The sequence below is a fragment of the Ricinus communis genome, chromosome 5 (assembly GCF_019578655.1).
Source record: "Ricinus communis isolate WT05 ecotype wild-type chromosome 5, ASM1957865v1, whole genome shotgun sequence".
NCBI classification, from domain to species: Eukaryota; Viridiplantae; Streptophyta; class Magnoliopsida; order Malpighiales; family Euphorbiaceae; genus Ricinus; species Ricinus communis.
The window spans coordinates 30,074,834-30,094,427 of NC_063260.1; the positions used below are offsets into that span (position 1 = coordinate 30,074,834).

Consider the following 19,594-nt stretch of genomic DNA (forward strand, 5'->3'; position numbering starts at 1 on the left):
GGTAGGTGATGACTGGCTAAACCAGCTCTGATACCATGAAGAAGTTTGTATAAACTTGTATTGATAAAACAGTGATGAGTATATTACAATTCTGAGTTTATTTACAACTGATGAAGAATTTATATTGATGCTTGTATATGTCCAACGGCTATTTTTCTGAGAGGGGAAAGGTAGAAATGACCTTTCCTGCTTTGCAGGAAAGGTTGCTCCCTTTCACCCTTGGTCAGTGATGAGAAGCCTGCACAAGCAATCCAGCTTGTGCAGTCTCTGAGACCATGCCTTCCATGTCCTTCTTTCTGTTTTCTTTAACACCTACCATCTCCCAAGAACAGCTTGGTGGTTTAAAGTTGGGACGTCATCTGCAACGGTCTTAGATTTGAGCCAATAGGAAGGAAAGTGGGATTCCTGGGGATGATTGCAGTAAATCCTCATTGTACTAGATCGTCAGCAAAACTTTTTTAAAAAAAAATCTGAACCATCAGAAAAAGAAAAAGACAAAAAATATGTGGGATAAATATTGTCATGTTAATAATTAGATCCTCCCAATCAATTGTATTGCAGGCATCAATGTCGCCATAAACAAATTTGACACCGCAACTGCAAGTTCAGATCAGATTGTATTCAACACTCAAAAACTGGTCTAGCCTAGCAATTTTATGTGCCTCGTATCCTATATAAGATGAAACACTTGAATATTGCAACATCCAAAGCCTATTTTAATACAGACTGGCCAGGCGATACTCATCAGATTTATTAGCACTATGGATTTATTTGGTATAAATACTAAAATTATGAATTTCATTCCGTCCGTCGTTCAGATTTGTCATTGGAACGAAATATTTATGTATCGAAGTATTTTGACATCCCGTTTCAGACTGTTACAGATTATATATACAATTTAATCTTAAATCATTAAAATACAACACTATAAAATTATTACTAATAATCTAATTATATAGCACATTGGAAAGCAACAAGTATACATATATCAAACTTTTCATTATTATAGAATTATAATAATGAAATCTCTTTCTATTGCACAATTTACTAAACTCTAATATTTTATCTTATAAAGTAAAACTATGAAAATTAAATTACATAAATTTTAAGTTGTTATTATTAAATAATATTAGATTAGATCATAAAAAATTATGAATTAGTGCAAAGAAAATATGGTTAAACTGTAGAGTGCAAGATGATGTGATAGATAAAAATAAAGAGATGATTATTTGAAGTTTTAGATTTTAATTCGTTTTTATTGATAGAATGAAAAGATATTTTATTATATTAGGATTAAGTGTTACTAAACTGCTTAACCCAATTCAATGATATATTTTTTTTATAAAGTTGCTTCATTTTGATGTATCTCTTTAATCTCGACGGAATAACAATTTCAGTCCAATCTTAGTCATTCCAATCTGAGATGCCAAAATTTTGATTGATATGAACAAAAAATGTTTTATTTTGTTTTTCTTAATAAAATAAGATATCTCGACCATTTCAAGTGGAACGAAATGGAATCAATAACTTGGATAAATATTATATTTTAATAGAACTTGTTTGGTATAAATACTTTATTTTCTACAAAGTATATTTTCTCTTCAAAAATTCTTTCTCAAGAATTATAAATTAAAAGTATTTAGTATATAATCATAGAAATTTTATTATTTTGTCATATATTTAAATGAGAATATATTGATCCTTTGAATTATACTTAACTAAAAAAATTTCTACTTACCTAAAACCTTTAAGTTACCTCCTTTATAGTAAAAGAAATTGAGTTGTGTACTTTCGAAAATTCTTTTATATTATTATTATTATGCAATCCAAGTAAATTAAAGTCTTTACTTTCTAGAAAGGGTTACTTTCTCTTCTTACTTACCACATACCAAACGATTCTTAAAAAGCTTGCTTGAACACAACAAATTCAAAGGAAAGAAGCACAATATCCGAACTTATCATTAATGGGCCGCTAAAGAGGATGATGAAAGTGTGAAGCAGGAAATATAATTTGAGATGAAGGCCCAGTTACCCACATTACCTCTTTACACCAAATACAGGAAAACATAAACTTTTTCCTTCTAGATACTCCAAACTTGCACCAATTTCATGAAAAGAGAGAAAGATACCCTTAGCTGAAAAGCCAATTCGGTTAGATTTGGTCGTTGGCATTTCTGAATCTAAAATCACCACGTCAGTTTTCAGTATCAGACTCAAAACCAAACCAAGCTTCTATAATTCAAATGAGGCTAGTAAGTTGTATTTGGAAGATCTGAACTTGAGCTGACGATAGCCAGATCTCAAAATCAGACCCATGACCAAACCATGCCTCCATAATTGAATTAGCACCAACAATCTACAAAATTCCAGGAGGGATGATGTAAACAGTAGGGAAAACCAGCATCTGGATTAGCATAGCAACCCTAATTTAGAGAATGATTGGACCCTCAGTATAGGAAATATATGGCCATTTGAGGAGAGGGATAACGTCTTCTCTACTCTCATAGATAGCTAGTTATAAACATCAAGATTTTGTACAGGGATAATACCTTACTAATTATCATGCTACTTTAGATTCTGTATCTCTATAATGCGTGCCATGCAAATAATTTCCTAGCATATTTGTATCCAGATTGCACCATTTGACCCCTGCACTGAACCTTTCTCGTATCACTAATGTTCGAAAAAGAAAAAAAAAGGTGTAGCAATCTGGCTAAGCCACATAGTAAAATCCTAGGAAAGTAAGCATCTCATAGAAAATTATGCATTCATGGCACACCAAAGTAGCTTATGGAAGGGGCAGAATCAGATTACATATCATTTATTTAAATTTTAAATACAGTAAATTCATCTCCAAATAAAGTAGAAGCATAGGCTGCTTTCACAAATGAAGATGGATAGCATAAAATTACCTTAAAAGCAGACGCTTGCAGCATCAAAAAATGATTGGAAAACAGACAAATGAGAAGGACTAGAATCCACTATTGTTCCTTGCTGATTACACTTAACAAAGAAAGTCTGAGAAGGATCTTCAAAGAAATATCAGAGAATAGCTAGCAGCAATAGACTAGCAGCAGCAGACAAAGATCATAATTATGGCAAATATACATGTTTAAGGATAGGCTGATATGCAGAGATGAAACTAAATCTGCACAGCGAAAGCTCACACTGCTATGTTCCAAATGTTATCTAAAAATAAGAAAGATGCACAAAATTGAGATTGCATCCAATTGAACAAGAATTTCACATCTGCATTTACATAAGTCAAGAATGATCAATCAAAGTGATGCAAATTGCAGGATTATCCTGACATGGAAGAATGGGCATCGTATGATGCATTAATAGAGCTCTGAATCCAAAAGTACATTAACGCAACATTAAAATATTGGACCATTAAGCAGTGGGCACTAAAGTTGTTACCTTGTAAGTATAGATGAACTAATTCAACAATGGGAAGAAAGAATAGATTAATTCTTAACTAATTAAAGAATAGATTAATTCTTAACTAATTGGAAAAGAGCCTCAGAAATAGGTTTCTGCACTAGGCAGACAAAATATACACAAGAAAATATGACAAGCTAAAAACAATGTCAGCATTTGACAAAATAAAATTTGATAATGGGAAACAAGGTAGATACATCATTTGCAGCTTATGCCCGTAAACAGAAAATGCAAATTTGCTACCATGCTCTACACTAGCAACATTCAAGTACAAACCTACAACAAAACAGAACATGTAAAAATGTAATACATTCATTCAAATTATAGAATCTAAGATTATAAAAGTAACACGTTATAACAAATCCACCAAAATAAAGAAAATTTCATCCTTCTACACAGTTACCAAGCACAAATGAGAATAATTCACGAACAGGTGAAAACTCCACCAGCCCAATATCCATAGCATACCCACTAACAGGTAACTTCAAATCTCTCAAGACACAAAATGCCTCTCCAATTCTTGCCCTTGGCACATCTTGAGCAACAGCACAATAAGGAATCCAAGAATCAGGTTTGTACTCTTCACTAATCTCAATCCCTTCCTTCTTCAATGCATCACATAACTGAGATTGAAATTGAAGAAGTGAAAGTGAAGGTGTAGGTGCTAAAAAGAGGACATTATTGTCATTTGGAAGGCCCCCAATTGCAGATAGAGATAAAGGTAAAGGTTCTTGCTTTGAAGCAAAAGTCTTGACAATTGATTCAAGCTTTGTGGGTTCAACAAAAGAGCTTGAATAAAGAGTTATGTGAGGTCTAGACTCGATTTCAATGAGTTGGGTACTAATTTGTCGTCGAGCTAAAACATTCCATGCTTTCAAGACTTGATTTTCAAGAGCTGGATCGAAATAGAGCTCAATTGCAAAGCCTTGTGACATTGATTAATATGTGAAATTAACACTAACCCTAACGAGAAAATACAAGTTTAACAATACCCAGTTGAGATCAGAGGCTAAAAAGGGTAAAGAACTTGAAGAATGTGAATAAAGATGGGAGATTGAAGTTCAAGTTACCCAGAAAGAAAAAAAAAAAAAAGAAAAGCAATAAAACCCTAGAAATTCTGAATTGGAATCAGCATAAAATGGGTGAGATTGATAGTAATAAAAGTTACGAATAAGTTTGAGAAAATGTGAAATATAAATTAAAAGAGAGAGAGCAAAGAGCATGTGAAATGGTGCGTGGGTCGAATTTTACGGGTTCATTCCGAGAGAGAGAGAGAGAGAGAGAGAGACAGCGAGAATAACAAAAGAGAGAAATATCCACAAAAAAGAAAAGTGCTTTTTAACGGGAAAGAAGCCAATAAATAAGGACTAAAAACCAATTTGTTCAAATAATCATAAATGAGGATATTTTTATATAATTATTTCGTTCTAAAGTTATTTTAGTTTTTAATAAATAAATCACATTTATTTCTGGATGTATAAATCAAATTACATCTAATTCTATCAATTGAAAGTTTTAACTCATTTAAAGATTTACAATTAATCATAAAATAATATTATCTGTTGGAGGTTTGGGTTTATATATAACTATATTTGTTTTACTAATATATTAGTTTGGTGATTATGCATGACACGTGAAGATGCACAAAGCATTTTATTTTTTATTATTCCAATTTAATCATATTATCTTTGTTATTATCAATTTATCATAAAATAAATAATAATAGGTAACTCAATAATTACTTAAAGTTTTATATTTAAAATAAAATAAAATAAAAATAATAGAAATATACAAATGATAAAAGAAATGGATATGAATATTTATAATTATCATATATGTATGTGACAAATCCTCATTTAGCATGTAAATGAATGCTGTCATATCAATAAAGAAATATTATTTTTTTATATTTATAAATAATTTTATATTGATAAAGTATGTGTCCGAAATTGTTGGGCATCCAAAAAAATAAATTTTAAATTTTAATTTAATATATTAGTTTTTTATAAATTGTTCTTTTAGAAAAAAATATTAAAATTTAAATAATTTTAAAAACTTAAAAAATAAAATAAAATAGAAATTATAAGTAATATTTACGAGGATGAATAACTAGTTTGCAGTGACAGTTAAGGAGAAAAAAATGATTTTTGAATTTTCAATAGTCAAGCTATTGGGTTGAGAATCATCAGGATGAAATTGATTATGTTTGATGAAAATCCTAACAAGCCCTTGAAGTAATTAGTTTTCTAGTAGCTTTAATCTTCTCAACTGTTTTAGAACTTCATTGATTTATTATTTTCTCTCTTTTTTTCAATATCAAAAGAATTCATTGTCAACAAACAAAGGAATGAATGCACACACCAAATTTCATATACAGAGTAAGGAACCAATGCCAATACAACCATTAAAGAACTTCATATTTAAACAAAGAAAATGGTGAAGTTTATTGGTCTAGCTATATTTTGCCTCACCAACATGTAATCTAATTGAGTTTTTAGAAATCACTTTGGAAGACGAAGATAAAGAGGAATGGGATTATGAGCATTAGGAGGTGAGTCCCAAACAGAGAAAGCACTCGTAGAATTCATCCATTTTTTTGTCATTTCTGGGTAGTGACGGTCAATCACATCTTTTAAGCTCTCTGTAGTATTCACCCATTCAAATCCCTTCTTTGTGTATGTATTTTCATTGAAATTGCTTGTAAAGAATCTGTCAGCTTCTAGCCTCCTGTACAATCAAATAAGAAATTATAACGAGGAATATGACAAATATAAAGAAAAATATAATACAATTAAATAACACAATTTACCTAGTTGCCATAAGGAGGAATATGACAAAAGCAGTCTCACTAATGGCAAACCCAGTGATCTTCTTCTCAGACATGAGACCCACCAAAAGATCAAGTTCCTCAACTTCATTATCATATACCTCTCTAAGAACTTCAATTGCTTCTTTATCGTCAGTCAGATCTTCCCATTTGGATATAGGGATTAACAAAAGAGACCTGCGGAAATCATTGTACCTCGCAACTTTCCTCTCCCTATCCCTATAAACTGCATTAATCATTGACAAAAACATAATCAAACTTCATATCTCATATATGGTAATAAATCACTTAAACAATATCAATGACAATGAGTTTGACAAATCACCTTCAAGAGCTGCTAGATCCACATGATCAATCCTCTCACTTCCGTCAATGTTTTGAGGTATAACATCTCTGAGCCACATTGGGTAGTTCCATAGCTCTAAAGCTCCACAAGCTTGGTGACCCATTGAGACCATTTGTGCAGTGAATCCAATTTTTGGCAGTTCTTTTTCTCCTTTTAGGCCTATAAGGTCTTGCATAGGAATCCTGTATATGCACAATTAAAAGATTAGAAAAGTTCAAATTATATCTCTAATACCCAAAAGAAAAAAAATAGTAGAGTGATGAATTAAAGCTATACACTTTAAGTAGCGGTGGAGATTTGTTGATACCGGGTTTTACTGAAACGTCTCTAAGAATAAGATTATCAGGTAGAAGCGAATGCATTCTATAAACGCTAACAAATTCCTCGGTCAATGAATATGGAACACCGTGATTCTCAGGTTTCTTTGTACCTACAAGACCTCCCAGGACTGCTCCTCCGACATGCCCAAATGCGTCCTTAAATTTCTTTCCCAATATTCCATACCTGAAAAAATTTAAAAACATGATGCAAAAATTAACATAAGGCCAGTAATATATATAATGATTGAGCACATATTTCTTAGTATAGAGTATAAGAAGTTTAATTTCTGAAATCTCATCATCTTAAAGAAATTTTAATGTATTGATTAACTCAATTTTTTTTACCAAGTATGTTACATAATGTAAAAATAAAAGTGAATTTACCAGTTTGCACGCATTCCTCCTAACAATGTATCAGTTTTCAAAAGTTCTACAGTCCAATCAATGGTGTGAACTTTTGCAATTACGGCAGCAGTCACTAATCTTGCATGTCTATATAATTCTTCATCATCTAAATCTGGATATTCCTTCTGAAAACATCACAAAATAAAATAAATTAGCCAAAGAATTTACAATAGTAATATAAAAGAACCAGGTAATAATGGAGTCATCTATAAGGATGCGAAATCAAAACCAGCCAAAGTATATACCTTGAGAGCATCGCACACTGCATTATGCTCCTTAATAAAGAGGGCCTGCAGAGTGGAGACACCAATCCAACTATTGCGAACATCTCCAGAAATAGCAATATCGTTTTGGTCATGGAGGAGAAGTCCATCTTCTGATATTTTCAATTTTCCATCGCTAAATGTTCTCACTTTATGCAGCCACTCGGAGTTGCTGCCATATATAGCACTTCCATCCCTTCAAAATTCACATGCAGATGCACATTAATTACTAATCTTAATTGCATAGTATAGGCCTAATCTATGTTATGTCACTCACTGGAAGTCAATTAGATATATTAAGTTTTAATCCTTGAGAGGCATTCGTATATAGAACTGATGATTACCATTAATAAGAAATATAAGCACATTTTATTATATATGTAGGACGGGCGTTCTTAGTTCTTACCACCAAGGAGTGCGAATGTTCAGAGCACCAGTCTTGATGTCGTAGAAGCCAGTGGGAACTTCCTTTGTCTGGTAGAACTTGAAAGAATTAAGGGGGCACTGACTTGCTACTTCCTTTGGAGCAGTCAGCTCAATCTATATATATACATGCATATATAAAAAGAAAAGAATACATAAAAATTAACATTCGAGTAAATATACATATATAAAATATCAATTTGGAGGTGGTCTTTTCCTTAGAATAAAAGTCAGTTATACTTTGTAAAGGCCTTGTATATGAAAATCTATATTTGTTTAGAAATTATCATAATATTTTATCTTTTTTCCAAATAAGCAAGCATGACGCCACCACCTGCAATATTTTTCACGTTTGATATTTGTTCATATATATATATTTTTCATGTCCATACTTTTAAATCTCCATGCTAGAAATGGGCATAAACTGCAAAATAAATGTGTGTGTGTGTGTATATATATATATCATGTATGGTATTACCTGGTTGGTATCCTCCAAGTGATCAATCCAATCATGGATCATAAACTGAATCCAAGAAGCAGCTATCATGTTGAACTGCTTTCCTGTGTCTATGAGTTTTCTCCTTGCTAGTAGTTTTGTAGCAACCACCATCGGATCCGGCTTCTTCAACTACATTATATACACATCCTTAGAAAGCAAATATATTTATTTAATAGCAAACTGAAAAGACAAATGTAAACCTTATTTTTTTGATCAACAGGGAGCACATTCCTGCCGAAGAAACTTCCTTGGCTGCCAGCAACTTCATTAAAAGGATCATTATATTTTCCATCATCTGTCCTGTAAGGATAATCCACCGGATTAAAGCGAACGCCGACTGGAGTTTTACCAACGTTGAATAGGTTATACTCCTGGTTAAGATGCCGGCGTAAAGCAAGGTACGCCATACCTAAAAACACAGGTAACCTATGCCATATCCCCAGCTTATCAATGGAGTGCACGATCTGCATGCATGAACAATACAAGAGAAAAGAAATTAAACATACTATGTACATATATTTTTGCATGGTACGTAGTAAAGGTAAACTTAAAGGTAAAGTTTATGATTTTAATTACAAGGAAAATAAAAGTGTCTAGGATAGTCATCCTAGCAACAACTGCATGAAAATCTTCATGAATGAAACCACGCAAATGAGAAGTTATGAAAGACTTGAAAGGCGACATCAGTAAAGAAAGCATTATTTTTGTTTTCTTTTTTAGAAACTCTGCTGTTTTGTTTTTCTTTTTCTATGGAAAGAACATAAAACTTATGCCTATTTATAGAGCGAGAGTTAATGATAAATAACAATCAAATCAAACTAATTAATCACAAGAAAAAAGAATGATGTTTTGAAGACAAGTGGAGCCTATAACAAATAGCAAATTGCAGTTAGCATTTTGACATTGTAGATAAAAGAGGTGATGTTTAAATTAGATAAAGCTGGCAATGGAAGAATAATCAAATTGGGTATATACAGTACAACAAGAACTTTTCACAAAAACCAGAGCAGCCTATGAAGAACAATCAATAATGACTGGACTACTGGACAAAGCGCCACTGGTACGTACGTATACTAGTCTCCACAGGATATACTTCTTAATTTTAATACCAAAAAGGATTACTTTGACTAGTCTTTCATTTAAAATATGGTTCGACTTAAATAAAAACTTCATTGTAACGTAATCTTTATCCATTTAAAATCCGTCAATGTATTTATGCCAACGTGCGTGGAAACAAAAGAGGCAGGCTACGTGTTGGAACTAAAATTGAAAACGTCAAAGCTTCAAAAGAAATCTTGGTTGATTCTTTCCAATCCAGTCATCTGGAATGTTTTTTGTTACACAAAAAATGCTTTTATTTTTAATGGTGAATGGATGTCTGATTTGAAGAGGAGAGGGCAGGATAATAAGCATTTGGAGCTTTGGTTTTGATGTCATCCATAAAAATTAAATTAATTATACGATGATATATTATATTAATTAAAAATTAATTAATAATATATAATATTAAATATTAACTAAATTTAAGTCTATTTAATTTATTTTCTAATTTTTTTTTATTGCTGTGAGAGCTACTGTTTAAATTGTTGCGTCTTTCAAGCAGCTTCTTCTTTTCTGGTCTTTTTATTTATTTATTAATTTTTACTTTTTATTTATAAATGATGCTACAATTCAAAATTTGGATGTCAAAATGACACAAATTAAAGTTTAGTATTCAGAATAAAATAAAATAAAAGTTTGGTCACCGTCTAGACAATTAACTTCGGCTCCAATTTTGTTTCGTAACATGCAAACTTTGAGACATTTGATTTTGATCGGGGAAATTGCATATTTGCCCCCTGCAACTTTATTATTTTTGCAATTCTACCGTTACAAAAGAACCTAATGCTAATAAAAATAGAAGTGGAGGAGCAAAACATGTATTTTCCCTTTTGATTGCTTTGCTGCCATTTGGGATGATATGCAGAATTTATGTCGGGTCTCACCCTTAAACGTCATAAAATCCAAATATGACCCAATAAATTATAGTGGCCTTGTTTCAAAACTAAGCCCATTAGAGTCCCAGTCCAGTATCCAAACTCTCAAGGCCCAAAAAATCGTGACCTCCTTCAACCTCCATCTCCAATTCTTCCATTACAATATACCAGAATCAAGAATAGCTTTAAGTATCAACAGAAACTAAAACCCTAAAACCCGAAATCACAAAGAGAGCATTTTATTTCACCAACATAACAGCTGCAACGATAAAAACAGCAACAGCAGCAAAAGAAAAAAAAATAAAAACAGAAATGGATAATAAACCAAGAAAACGCGGTAGAAAACCCAAGGAAACTCCAGCAACAGAAACCATGGATTTTCAAAACGAGACCGTATCTCTCCCCACCACCGCTACCACAACAGAAACACCACAAACAAGCAATAGCCCGCCTCCCCCTCGGCGTGGAAGGCCAAGAAAAGTAGGAAAACACACAGAGATATCAGAACCCAAATCATCAGAAAGGAGACTGACACGACACAGAGAGCAAAACGGAGAAATCCATTTACCGAGTGGTGATATTAGACATAATAACAATAATAATAATAATAATGTTGGGGTTGTTGGGGTTGCAGAGTGGGAGAGTGTAGTGAAAGTGGTAGCATCAATGGATGCAGTGGTGAAGGTGTTTTGTGTGCATACAGAGCCGAATTTTTCGCTGCCTTGGCAAAGGAAAAGGCAGTATAGTTCGAGTAGTAGTGGGTTTATTATTGGAGGAAGGAGAGTTTTGACTAATGCTCATTCTGTTGAGCATCATACTCAAGTTAAGCTTAAAAAAAGAGGGTCTGATACCAAGTATTTGGCTACTGTTTTGGCTATTGGCACTGAGTGTGATATTGGTATGCTAATGTTCATTTCACTTTTCATTTGTTAATACATTGTACACGATTTATCTGGTTGCTTAATCCGACAATTGCAAAGAAAAAGAATATGCTTTTTGATTTTGTTGAGTTTCTTTGTACGAGATTTTGACAGAGTTATTGAATTCCTTGGGAAGAAAATGGAGCAAACTTGTGTAAATCTATAGGCTTCCTTAATTTTTTGGTTTTGTTGGCTTTACCCAAATCAGCAGATCATTTAAAATCATGCTTTTAGTTATTGCTTATAATAACTTTTGCCGTAGAATGCTTTATAATATTAGTTTCTTAAGCAAAGAAAACAGGAATCAAATATCTCTCTCTTTTTCTTTCATCTCTTTGATAATATCATCTAATGAATATTTTGTGTCATAAACAGTTGAATTTGTATAAATGCAACACTTTTTCTTCAATTTGTGTGAATGTAACAGTTCCTTTTTCTTCTTCACGTGCAGCATTGTTGACTGTTAATGATGATGAATTTTGGGAGGGGGTTACACCTGTGGAGTTTGGAAATTTGCCTGCTCTTCAAGATGCTGTTACAGTTGTGGGTTATCCAATTGGAGGTGATACGATCTCTGTGACAAGTGGTGTTGTCTCACGCATAGAGATACTATCTTATGTTCATGGTTCAACTGAACTTTTGGGCTTGCAGGTGATAGAATACAAATCTACCTATTGTTGCTTGACATTGTTTTCTTGGTGATCGACTATTGTTATGTCCAATGGATATCTTATTTATGAATTCTCATACAGATAGATGCAGCCATAAACTCGGGAAATTCTGGAGGGCCTGCCTTCAATGACAAGGGAAAATGTGTTGGTATTGCATTTCAATCCCTGAAACATGAAGATGTGGAGAATATCGGCTATGTTATACCCACACCAGTTATAACACATTTTATTCGTGATTACGAGAAGAATGGGGCCTATACAGGTAGTCTTAGCATTTTCCTTCTTTTTCTTGAGTTAGCCCTTTCTCCCTTTCTCTTTCACTCTCTTTCTCTGCATACAGTTGTAGGTTCAGAGTACAGTTTTGTTCTCTTCTTGCTTGAATGATTTAGAAGTAAAAGCTGCAGATACCTTACATGTTGATTCTTTTATCAATATGTTTCTTAATTTACTAATGTTTTAGTTGGATTATTCTTCTTTTCATACCTTATCATATATTTATATTTTTGCACTGTATCAGGCTTCCCAATTCTTGGTGTTGAGTGGCAAAAGATGGAAAATCCTGATTTGCGCTTGTCAATGGGGATGGGACCTGATATAAAGGGTGTTCGCATCAGAAGAATAGAACCTACAGCTCCAGAATCCAATCTTCTGAAGCCATCTGATGTTATCCTAAGTTTTGATGGGGTTAAAATTGCTAATGATGGAACAAGTAAGCATAAAAAAAGTCAAATCTATAAGTTGCTGTTCTATGTTATTGCCTTTCTAACATCAATATTTTTTCTCCACTCATTACTAGTCCAACAAGGCATATGATAATTATGCTCTTTTGTTTTGTCAATCAATCCAGTTCTTGTATTGGTGAAATTGGATCCAAGCTTTTCTGTTTTTAAAAAAGTACGAGTTCTATGTAAAGTTATTGTCACTGAGGCTTTGTGGTTGCGCAAGTGGTGAAGTTACAAGTCCTTACAGATTGATCAGGTCTTTCTCACCAGATGGAATCTAAGCTTCACATGGCTTATATTGGCCTTAGCAAGAGGGATGAGCTCTTACTTCACACTTCATTAAGAAAAAATAAAAATCATTATATAGTTGTCTTGTGATACTTCTCTCCTATCAGGCTCTGGAATTTATCTTGAGGAGTGAGTTCTAGGATTTGCAGTCATCAATCTTGTCAAGTTGGCTTACTTAGGTTTAATAAATTTTTGGTGGTTATTCTAGTTTGCTCTTTCGACGTTAAGGCATGAGATGATTTTGTTAATTTGCACAATGGGATTCCTGAAGGGAGGGTGATGTGTTTGACTTCTGTCTATTATTTACCAATTGTTTCTGGTTGACTTGAATGGTTGTGACATATTAACTGCCCAACTATTGCAGGACTTGGACACCTGCAAATCTCAATCAAATTTTTTATTTTGGTGCCTAGTTCTCATGACTTATTGATATCTTCTGTAGTGATAACCTGTCTGTCAGGGGATTTTCCTGTACTAGATTCACTAATTTTGTTGTGAAATATGTGTATGCATACTTTATACCTAATCACTTCTTCTGGATTGTTATTCAGTTCCATTCCGGCATGGGGAGAGAATCAGTTTCAGTTACCTTGTTTCTCAAAAGTACACTGGGGACAAAGCTATGGTTAAAGTTCTCCGCAATTCAGAGATACTTGAATTCAACATAAAACTTGCTATCCATAAACGGTTAATCCCAGCACATATCAGGGGCAAACCACCTTCTTATTACATTATTGCTGGATTTGTTTTTACTGCGGTATCTGTTCCATATCTGCGTTCTGAGGTGCATGCTCAACTTCAATTGTTTTTCTTTTGTTCTCATTTGTGTATCTTTACCACTTATTTTTTTCTCTTGTTTTGAGAACATGTCTGAGCCAATTTGCATGTGTACGTATCTTGTTTACTTTCAATCTAATGGACTGCTAAAACTTTATATGGCAGCTCACTTTGTGAGAGTGTCAAGTCCTCGATGATAAAATATTTTCTAAATTCTAAAGTATAATAATATATGAGGTAATTAATATGCCTTATCATTGTAGCGGTCTGCTGGGCTTTATCAGAATTTATTGCGGTCTGCTGCTCTAATTATAATACTCCCATTTGTTTCTTTGCTTTCTACCATGTCATTTATCAATAATTTGCAGTCGGCTATGCCCTTTTTTTTTTTGTAACCTCTATCCATTGTTTAGTTTGTAGGCAATAGCTATTTTCTTCTCTGCAATATGGATGTCCTACTTCATTTCTAGAGTAGACTCATGGCAGAGGGAAAATTATTGAAGGCCAAAGTTTGGCCTTTTGCTTCGGTTTTTGCATGTGATATCAAATCAAAGTAAAGCACTGTTGATATATAAGGAATCTGATGTTTCTATACTTGGTTGATGCACATGCACTGCAAACCATTACTGAACTAATCTGCTGGCTGTTACTAGCTAATGTGTGTGCTGCTTGCAAGCGGAAGAGGATATTTTTAGCTTTTCATCATATTTAAAATTGGAAAACTGACAAGTGCTGGGATGCATTCAAATGTTATGGGTGACAACCCAGTATATTGGTAGCCTAGCGCAATATGCGGTGAGACTAGCATTAACATGACAATAATATGGTGATATTTATGTTTGTCTTTGTGAGGGTTTGCAATTTTTCTAATCTTGTAGTTTTTAAAATTTCTCTTGGCTGCAGTATGGAAAGGACTATGAATTTGATGCTCCTGTCAAAATTTTAGACAAGCATCTACATGCTATGGCACAATCTGTAGATGAACAAGTTGTTGTTGTCTCGCAGGTCTCTCTCTCTCTTCCCACCACAGCCATCACTCCATCCACCATATTTCTCTACATCCTTTCCTTGTTATTTATAACCGGAGCTAGCTTTTTTATGTTTGATTTCAGAAAATGAAAACGAAAAACTCACTGCATTATTTATGTCTTTGAAATGTGTGCTAGGTTCTTGTGGCTGATATAAATATTGGATATGAAGATATTGTCAACACTCAAGTATGCTACTCAAACTGGTGATATGACATTTTTAAAGGAGCCTTAAAGAACATTTTTGAGAAATCTGTTTGTGATGCAGGTTCTTGCATTCAATGGCAAGCCTGTGAAGAATCTGAAGAACTTGGCCTACATGGTGGACAGCTGTAGTGATGAATTTTTAATGTTTGACCTAGAATACCAACAGGTTCTCTCTCTCATTCCAACCCAAATCCCTTCCCTCATCATACATTGCACTTATTGTGTATAAATTTTTTTTTGCAGATAGTGGTCCTACATGCCAAGAATGCCAAGGCGGCAACACTAGATATCCTTGCAACGCATTGTATACCATCTGCTATGTCTGATGACCTCAAAACTTGAGGAAACATTTCAGTTAAATGTACTGAGTAGTCGAGCTTCTTTCAAGTATCCTCCTGAACTCAGTGTAATGTGCCAGCTACATTTGGCTCAGTGCATGGAAGCTTGCAGTCCAGTTACTTCCTTCTGTCATATGCCTGCTGTGGGGTTGCACTACTTTGTCTCCGTTGGAACAATTGTAGTTAAGGCTTTTATTTTCTTTATACTTCTACTTACATATTAGCAAAGCAGAAGGATGCAGGGATGATTTGATAGTTGATCTCCCGGGGCCCTGCTGGTAAAACTATGTCATCATATAAGGCCATGTATAATTTTGTAGCTCCAGTTTAGCATAGGATTAATTAGCTGAGTATGCCATCATGAATTCTGTGTTTCAAATATTCAATTTTGAACATCAGATTTGCCAAGTTCAGTTGCAAATGGATGGTCTTATTATATCCTTTGCTTTGATGCTTTCCCCATTAATATGTTGTCCTGCAAGGAGAATGTTAGGAATTTACTACTGCCTTGTGAAGGCAAATTACTTCTGATTGTTTGCTATTTATAAGTTCATTAAAAAGAAGATTTTCCCAATTATATTTGAAAGTGAATGTTTGTGAGTAATGGGACATGAGGATGCAGGGTAGTTCTGTAAGCTGTGATGCAGGGAATGTTAGATATGCTATGTAGAGCAGATCAGTATAAATAGATAACGACAGCTGTAATCAAGGTATCGCTGATAGAAGATATTGTCTTCCCTGTTCTCTCTTCTATCACTTTCTCATCTCTAATTTCTTCTGCCCTTCTTGTTGTTTCCATCACCAGGTGAGTCATAAAAGTTTGCAACAAAGTAGACATGGGCATAATTGGTTTTGTATGTTATATTGCACTTTAGATTCTTAATTATGGAGTGATGTAAACAAGCATTTATAGCTCTGATGAATATCCAACTACTAAGCGAAGAAGATGGGGAACAAAAAAAGGAAGAATTGGCAAGCAAGGAGTTCTCAACTATAGTACGTCGACAGCTGATAAGATTAAAACACCAGGTCAATGTCTTGCTACAACATCAGAAGTCCAGTCTACCATGTACTGGAGTCTGAAAGAAGAATACATGCTTGTGAGGGAGATTTGCTGTATACAGTTGCTATCTGTATCCAATATTAACTTACTGGGTCTAGCATTTTGTACAATTTGTGCTAGTGTACTAGTAGAAGATTCAACATTAACAAAGAGACGTTTCCAATAGATTCTGACCCTTGCAACTCCTACAATTGGCGTTTAAACTGCAGAAGCATCCTCGTTTTGCAAGATAAAGCAATTTGCATTTGCTATCCACTTATCTCTGCACGTTTTCGCCCTACACTAGTTCATCTTTGTAGCTTTGCAACAGAGGCACTTTCTGGGCCGATGGAGATTGCAGACTACTACCACCATAATCTTCAATAACCTCTTCCTTGGCTTTTCCCCACATTACAGTATAAAACCCGATAGATATTATCGTTGCTCCAATGAGACTGTTAAATACAGAATAAGATTCAGCAATATGCAAAAGATTTTTTTTTTCTACAAAAAAGAGAACATGTGGACAAGCTTGAAAGCATGTTTAGGCTTCATCTGTACAAATTTGGCATAATTCAATCTTGCACCAAACTACTGGATTAGTCACACTCCGCATCAAACTCCTTGGAGAATCCTGGAAATGGGTTCAATATATATATGTAGCAAGTTGTGAGGTGCAGGAAGACTGTTTAAGCTATTTGTTAGTTGCAAAATAGCATCACCACATTTCTTCCTCTGATGTGGTCTTGCTTAGGGATATCCTTAAATTGTATTCTAAAGTAGCTGAAGGTTCTATAGCGGAACAAAAATGGAGAAACATAAATATTCAGACTCATACCTTCCAAGATGTAGAGCATCACCAAGGAACATGACACCCATTGCAACAGCAATGGCTATTGACAATGGCTTGAACATTGCTACAAAGACAGGTCCCTTCAAATGCAGGGCCCACGTATGAACAGTATTGTTTAAGCATGATCCGAATAGTCCCTACATGAAATGGAAGTCTAGGGATTAGAACAGAATCTACAAAGGGAACCAATGAACTGAACCAAAACTTTCCTGTTTCTAAAAAGTCTAGTGCATTGGTCTCTCACCGAACAAACAATGGAGGCTAGCGCTATACCCGGCCGCACTACCCAAGCACTTGAAGGTCCTTCAGAGATTAGAGCCACGACTGCTGCTATGAAGCTGACAGTTAAATTGTAAAAGAAGACTACTGTCATCTCTGCAGGGTACTCCTTCATTATTTGTGTCTGTCAAGTATTACAAGTATAAGACATTAAATTGCACTTCAAGCAACTGAATCATTAACTTACAATGAGCAAACACTGGAAGTTTAGATTCATAATGATTGTACGTACCTGAACAATGTACCATAATGGAACTAGTATGTATTCAGCTGTGAGAAAAATGCCGCCAAGAATCCAATTTGGATTGGATGAGCGAGGAGGTTGATCAAGTGCAATAAATGGAGATGAAGCTATAAATATTAGAGGGCCTTTGTAGAGAGTGACTACAAATGCACCAGCTATTGACACAATGGTGCCCAAGACTTTGGCCTGGCTACTTCTTTTTCTCAGAGATACCCTTTCCATCCTTTTTGAATACAATATAGACAAAAAACAAAAAGAGATGGAATAATAAAAGTTAGTAGCGGTCCATGTGAATTAAGAGAAACAGACTCAAAGCAGACTCTAGTCCTCCTATTCAAGCCACTTGAAAACAAAGGTGAAGGAATTGTCATCATCATTCCCCTTTTGGAACTATTTTTAGCCTAACAGGTTAAAATTATTACTGTAGGTAGCAGCAGCAAAGCATGTAAAGCAAAAGCTTGTTACAGGAAGACATACACACTTCCTCTAATTGGGCCCAGAGCCCAGCAAATAACCATACAGAACAATCTCCATACTTAAAGCAGAAGAGGGAAATAACTAAAATGGAAAAACGGAAAAACAGACAAAGCATAGGAGAGGGACACCTCTACTCAAAATTAATAAACGCTCGTCAACTAGATAAAAAGACAAGAAAAAAGAAAGGGTAGGCTACCACCACCACTGACCTGAAAATGATAGCAAGGATGAAAGTGAAAGCTGGTGTAAGGTTACTGATGGCTGAAGAAAGAGTTGGAGAACTATAATTAATCCCTGTGTATCCCAATATCTGAGATGAGCTCCTGCTCCATTAGAATCCAATTTAAAAACACTCATGGTTAGTGAAATTAAAGTCCAAACTCCAAATGGGTTTTCTTAAAGAAATTGGAAGCTTGGCTAGTGATCAGTACCCAATTACCCCAAGAAGACCAATTTTACACAGTATAGAGAAGCTTAGTGGAGGAAGCATTCTTGATCTGCATACCAAAAGACAAACAAAATATTGGGTCTTGATTAGTTTCTTACGGTATCCATTTGGCAATTAAATTGATATTATATGAGAGAGAGAGAGAGAGAGACCTGGAGGAGATGAAAGGAGCAGGAAGGAGAACAAGAGCAGCAATAGCATAAGCATAAACAATAAAAACATGGTAATTCATTCCTTCCAAAGTAGCTGCTTTGTAAAGTGTGTTCAGCCCAACATTTACACATTCCATTGTTACCAAAGTTGTAAATGGCAACACATCTTCGTACCAGTATCTTCCTCCTGCCATCTTCTGCTTCTTCTTCTTCTTATTATTAGTACTCTCTTTCTTTCTTTTTCTTCTATCTCTCAAACACAAACACTCATCAAGAAAACTTCTGAGATCCCAACGTAGAGGGCTAGTTGTGAGAGATGACTTGGCAATACAGCAACTGTTTTGGTTTCTTCTCTCTATAATGTCTTCTCTAGTCATATGTGGTATGATTATTGGTCACTTTGGTTCCCTTTTCTAGCAAGAAAAAGAGAGAGTGCAAGTTTTGGGGTGGTGATGACGTTAATTATTTTTTTTATTCTGTTAATGTTGGGGTCACAATCATATATATCTTGTAAATAAAAAATTGCAAAATTGGTTTTAGTGTGAAAGGTATCTTTGAGCAATAACAATTATATATACTTTGATTTTATTTTATCTATTTTGTTTTTTTTTACGATAATTACTAATCAATTAATAATAATTAAGTCTT

The 19,594-nt window shown here is 34.2% G+C and overlaps 4 protein-coding genes across 5 annotated transcripts; 1 reads left to right on the forward strand and 3 right to left on the reverse strand.

Annotated features, from left to right (window-relative positions):
* Nucleotides 1–3,579: 3,579 nt before the first annotated feature.
* Nucleotides 3,580–4,830, reverse strand: LOC8280560. The gene has a single exon (XM_015718141.3). The coding sequence runs from the start codon at nucleotides 4,374–4,376 to the stop codon at nucleotides 3,825–3,827; it is 552 nt and encodes a 183-aa protein (XP_015573627.1). The 5' UTR covers nucleotides 4,377–4,830; the 3' UTR covers nucleotides 3,580–3,824.
* Nucleotides 4,831–5,789: 959 nt separating this feature from the next.
* On the reverse strand, nucleotides 5,790–9,288 carry LOC8280559 (alpha-dioxygenase 1). The gene is made up of 10 exons (XM_015718152.3): nucleotides 9,101–9,288; nucleotides 8,725–8,988; nucleotides 8,504–8,653; nucleotides 8,009–8,142; nucleotides 7,585–7,798; nucleotides 7,319–7,464; nucleotides 6,891–7,118; nucleotides 6,594–6,796; nucleotides 6,251–6,494; nucleotides 5,790–6,168 (listed from the first exon to the last, which is right to left on the reverse strand). Exons 1-10 carry the CDS (start codon nucleotides 9,221–9,223, stop codon nucleotides 5,943–5,945), a joined length of 1,932 nt encoding a protein of 643 aa, XP_015573638.1. The 5' UTR covers nucleotides 9,224–9,288; the 3' UTR covers nucleotides 5,790–5,942.
* A 1,288-nt stretch (nucleotides 9,289–10,576) lies between these two features.
* On the forward strand, nucleotides 10,577–15,872 carry LOC8280558 (protease Do-like 9). 2 transcript variants are annotated; one of them, XM_002517330.4, is made up of 9 exons: nucleotides 10,578–11,398; nucleotides 11,872–12,071; nucleotides 12,173–12,353; nucleotides 12,609–12,800; nucleotides 13,653–13,885; nucleotides 14,782–14,883; nucleotides 15,045–15,095; nucleotides 15,175–15,279; nucleotides 15,357–15,872. In XM_002517330.4, exons 1-9 carry the CDS (start codon nucleotides 10,813–10,815, stop codon nucleotides 15,453–15,455), a joined length of 1,749 nt encoding a protein of 582 aa, XP_002517376.1. In that variant the 5' UTR covers nucleotides 10,578–10,812; the 3' UTR covers nucleotides 15,456–15,872. The 2 variants fall into 2 exon arrangements, 1 of the variants encoding a protein (XP_002517376.1); XR_007215793.1 differs by lacking the exons at nucleotides 15,045–15,095; nucleotides 15,175–15,279; nucleotides 15,357–15,872 and adding an exon at nucleotides 14,532–14,673 and having other exon boundaries at nucleotides 10,577–11,398.
* Nucleotides 15,873–16,435: 563 nt separating this feature from the next.
* LOC8280557 (WAT1-related protein At3g28050) lies at nucleotides 16,436–19,402 on the reverse strand. The gene is made up of 7 exons (XM_002517329.4): nucleotides 18,947–19,402; nucleotides 18,778–18,843; nucleotides 18,556–18,669; nucleotides 17,858–18,092; nucleotides 17,591–17,749; nucleotides 17,332–17,483; nucleotides 16,436–16,948 (listed from the first exon to the last, which is right to left on the reverse strand). Exons 1-7 carry the CDS (start codon nucleotides 19,321–19,323, stop codon nucleotides 16,792–16,794), a joined length of 1,260 nt encoding a protein of 419 aa, XP_002517375.1. The 5' UTR covers nucleotides 19,324–19,402; the 3' UTR covers nucleotides 16,436–16,791.
* Nucleotides 19,403–19,594: the final 192 nt, after the last annotated feature.

Excerpts from the sequence above, each read along its gene's own strand:
- LOC8280559 (XM_015718152.3), bottom strand. The coding sequence starts at position 9,223 with ATGCTTTCTTTACTGATGTCGCCTTTCAAGTCTTTCATAACTTCTCAT. Across the intron at positions 8,654-8,724 it reads CTGTTGATCAAAAAAATAAG|TTGAAGAAGCCGGATCCGAT; the intron begins GTTTACATTTGT and ends TATATAATGTAG. Across the intron at positions 6,495-6,593 it reads GGATCTAGCAGCTCTTGAAG|TTTATAGGGATAGGGAGAGG; the intron begins GTGATTTGTCAA and ends TGATTAATGCAG.
- LOC8280557 (XM_002517329.4), bottom strand. The coding sequence starts at position 19,323 with ATGACTAGAGAAGACATTATAGAGAGAAGAAACCAAAACAGTTGCTGT. Across the intron at positions 18,093-18,555 it reads ATCCTTGCTATCATTTTCAG|GATGGAAAGGGTATCTCTGA; the intron begins GTCAGTGGTGGT and ends GTATTCAAAAAG. Across the intron at positions 17,750-17,857 it reads CATTATGGTACATTGTTCAG|ACACAAATAATGAAGGAGTA; the intron begins GTACGTACAATC and ends AATACTTGACAG.
- LOC8280558 (XM_002517330.4), top strand. The coding sequence starts at position 10,813 with ATGGATAATAAACCAAGAAAACGCGGTAGAAAACCCAAGGAAACTCCA. Across the intron at positions 11,399-11,871 it reads TGGCACTGAGTGTGATATTG|CATTGTTGACTGTTAATGAT; the intron begins GTATGCTAATGT and ends CTTCACGTGCAG. Across the intron at positions 12,801-13,652 it reads AATTGCTAATGATGGAACAA|TTCCATTCCGGCATGGGGAG; the intron begins GTAAGCATAAAA and ends ATTGTTATTCAG.
- LOC8280560 (XM_015718141.3), bottom strand. The coding sequence starts at position 4,376 with ATGTCACAAGGCTTTGCAATTGAGCTCTATTTCGATCCAGCTCTTGAA.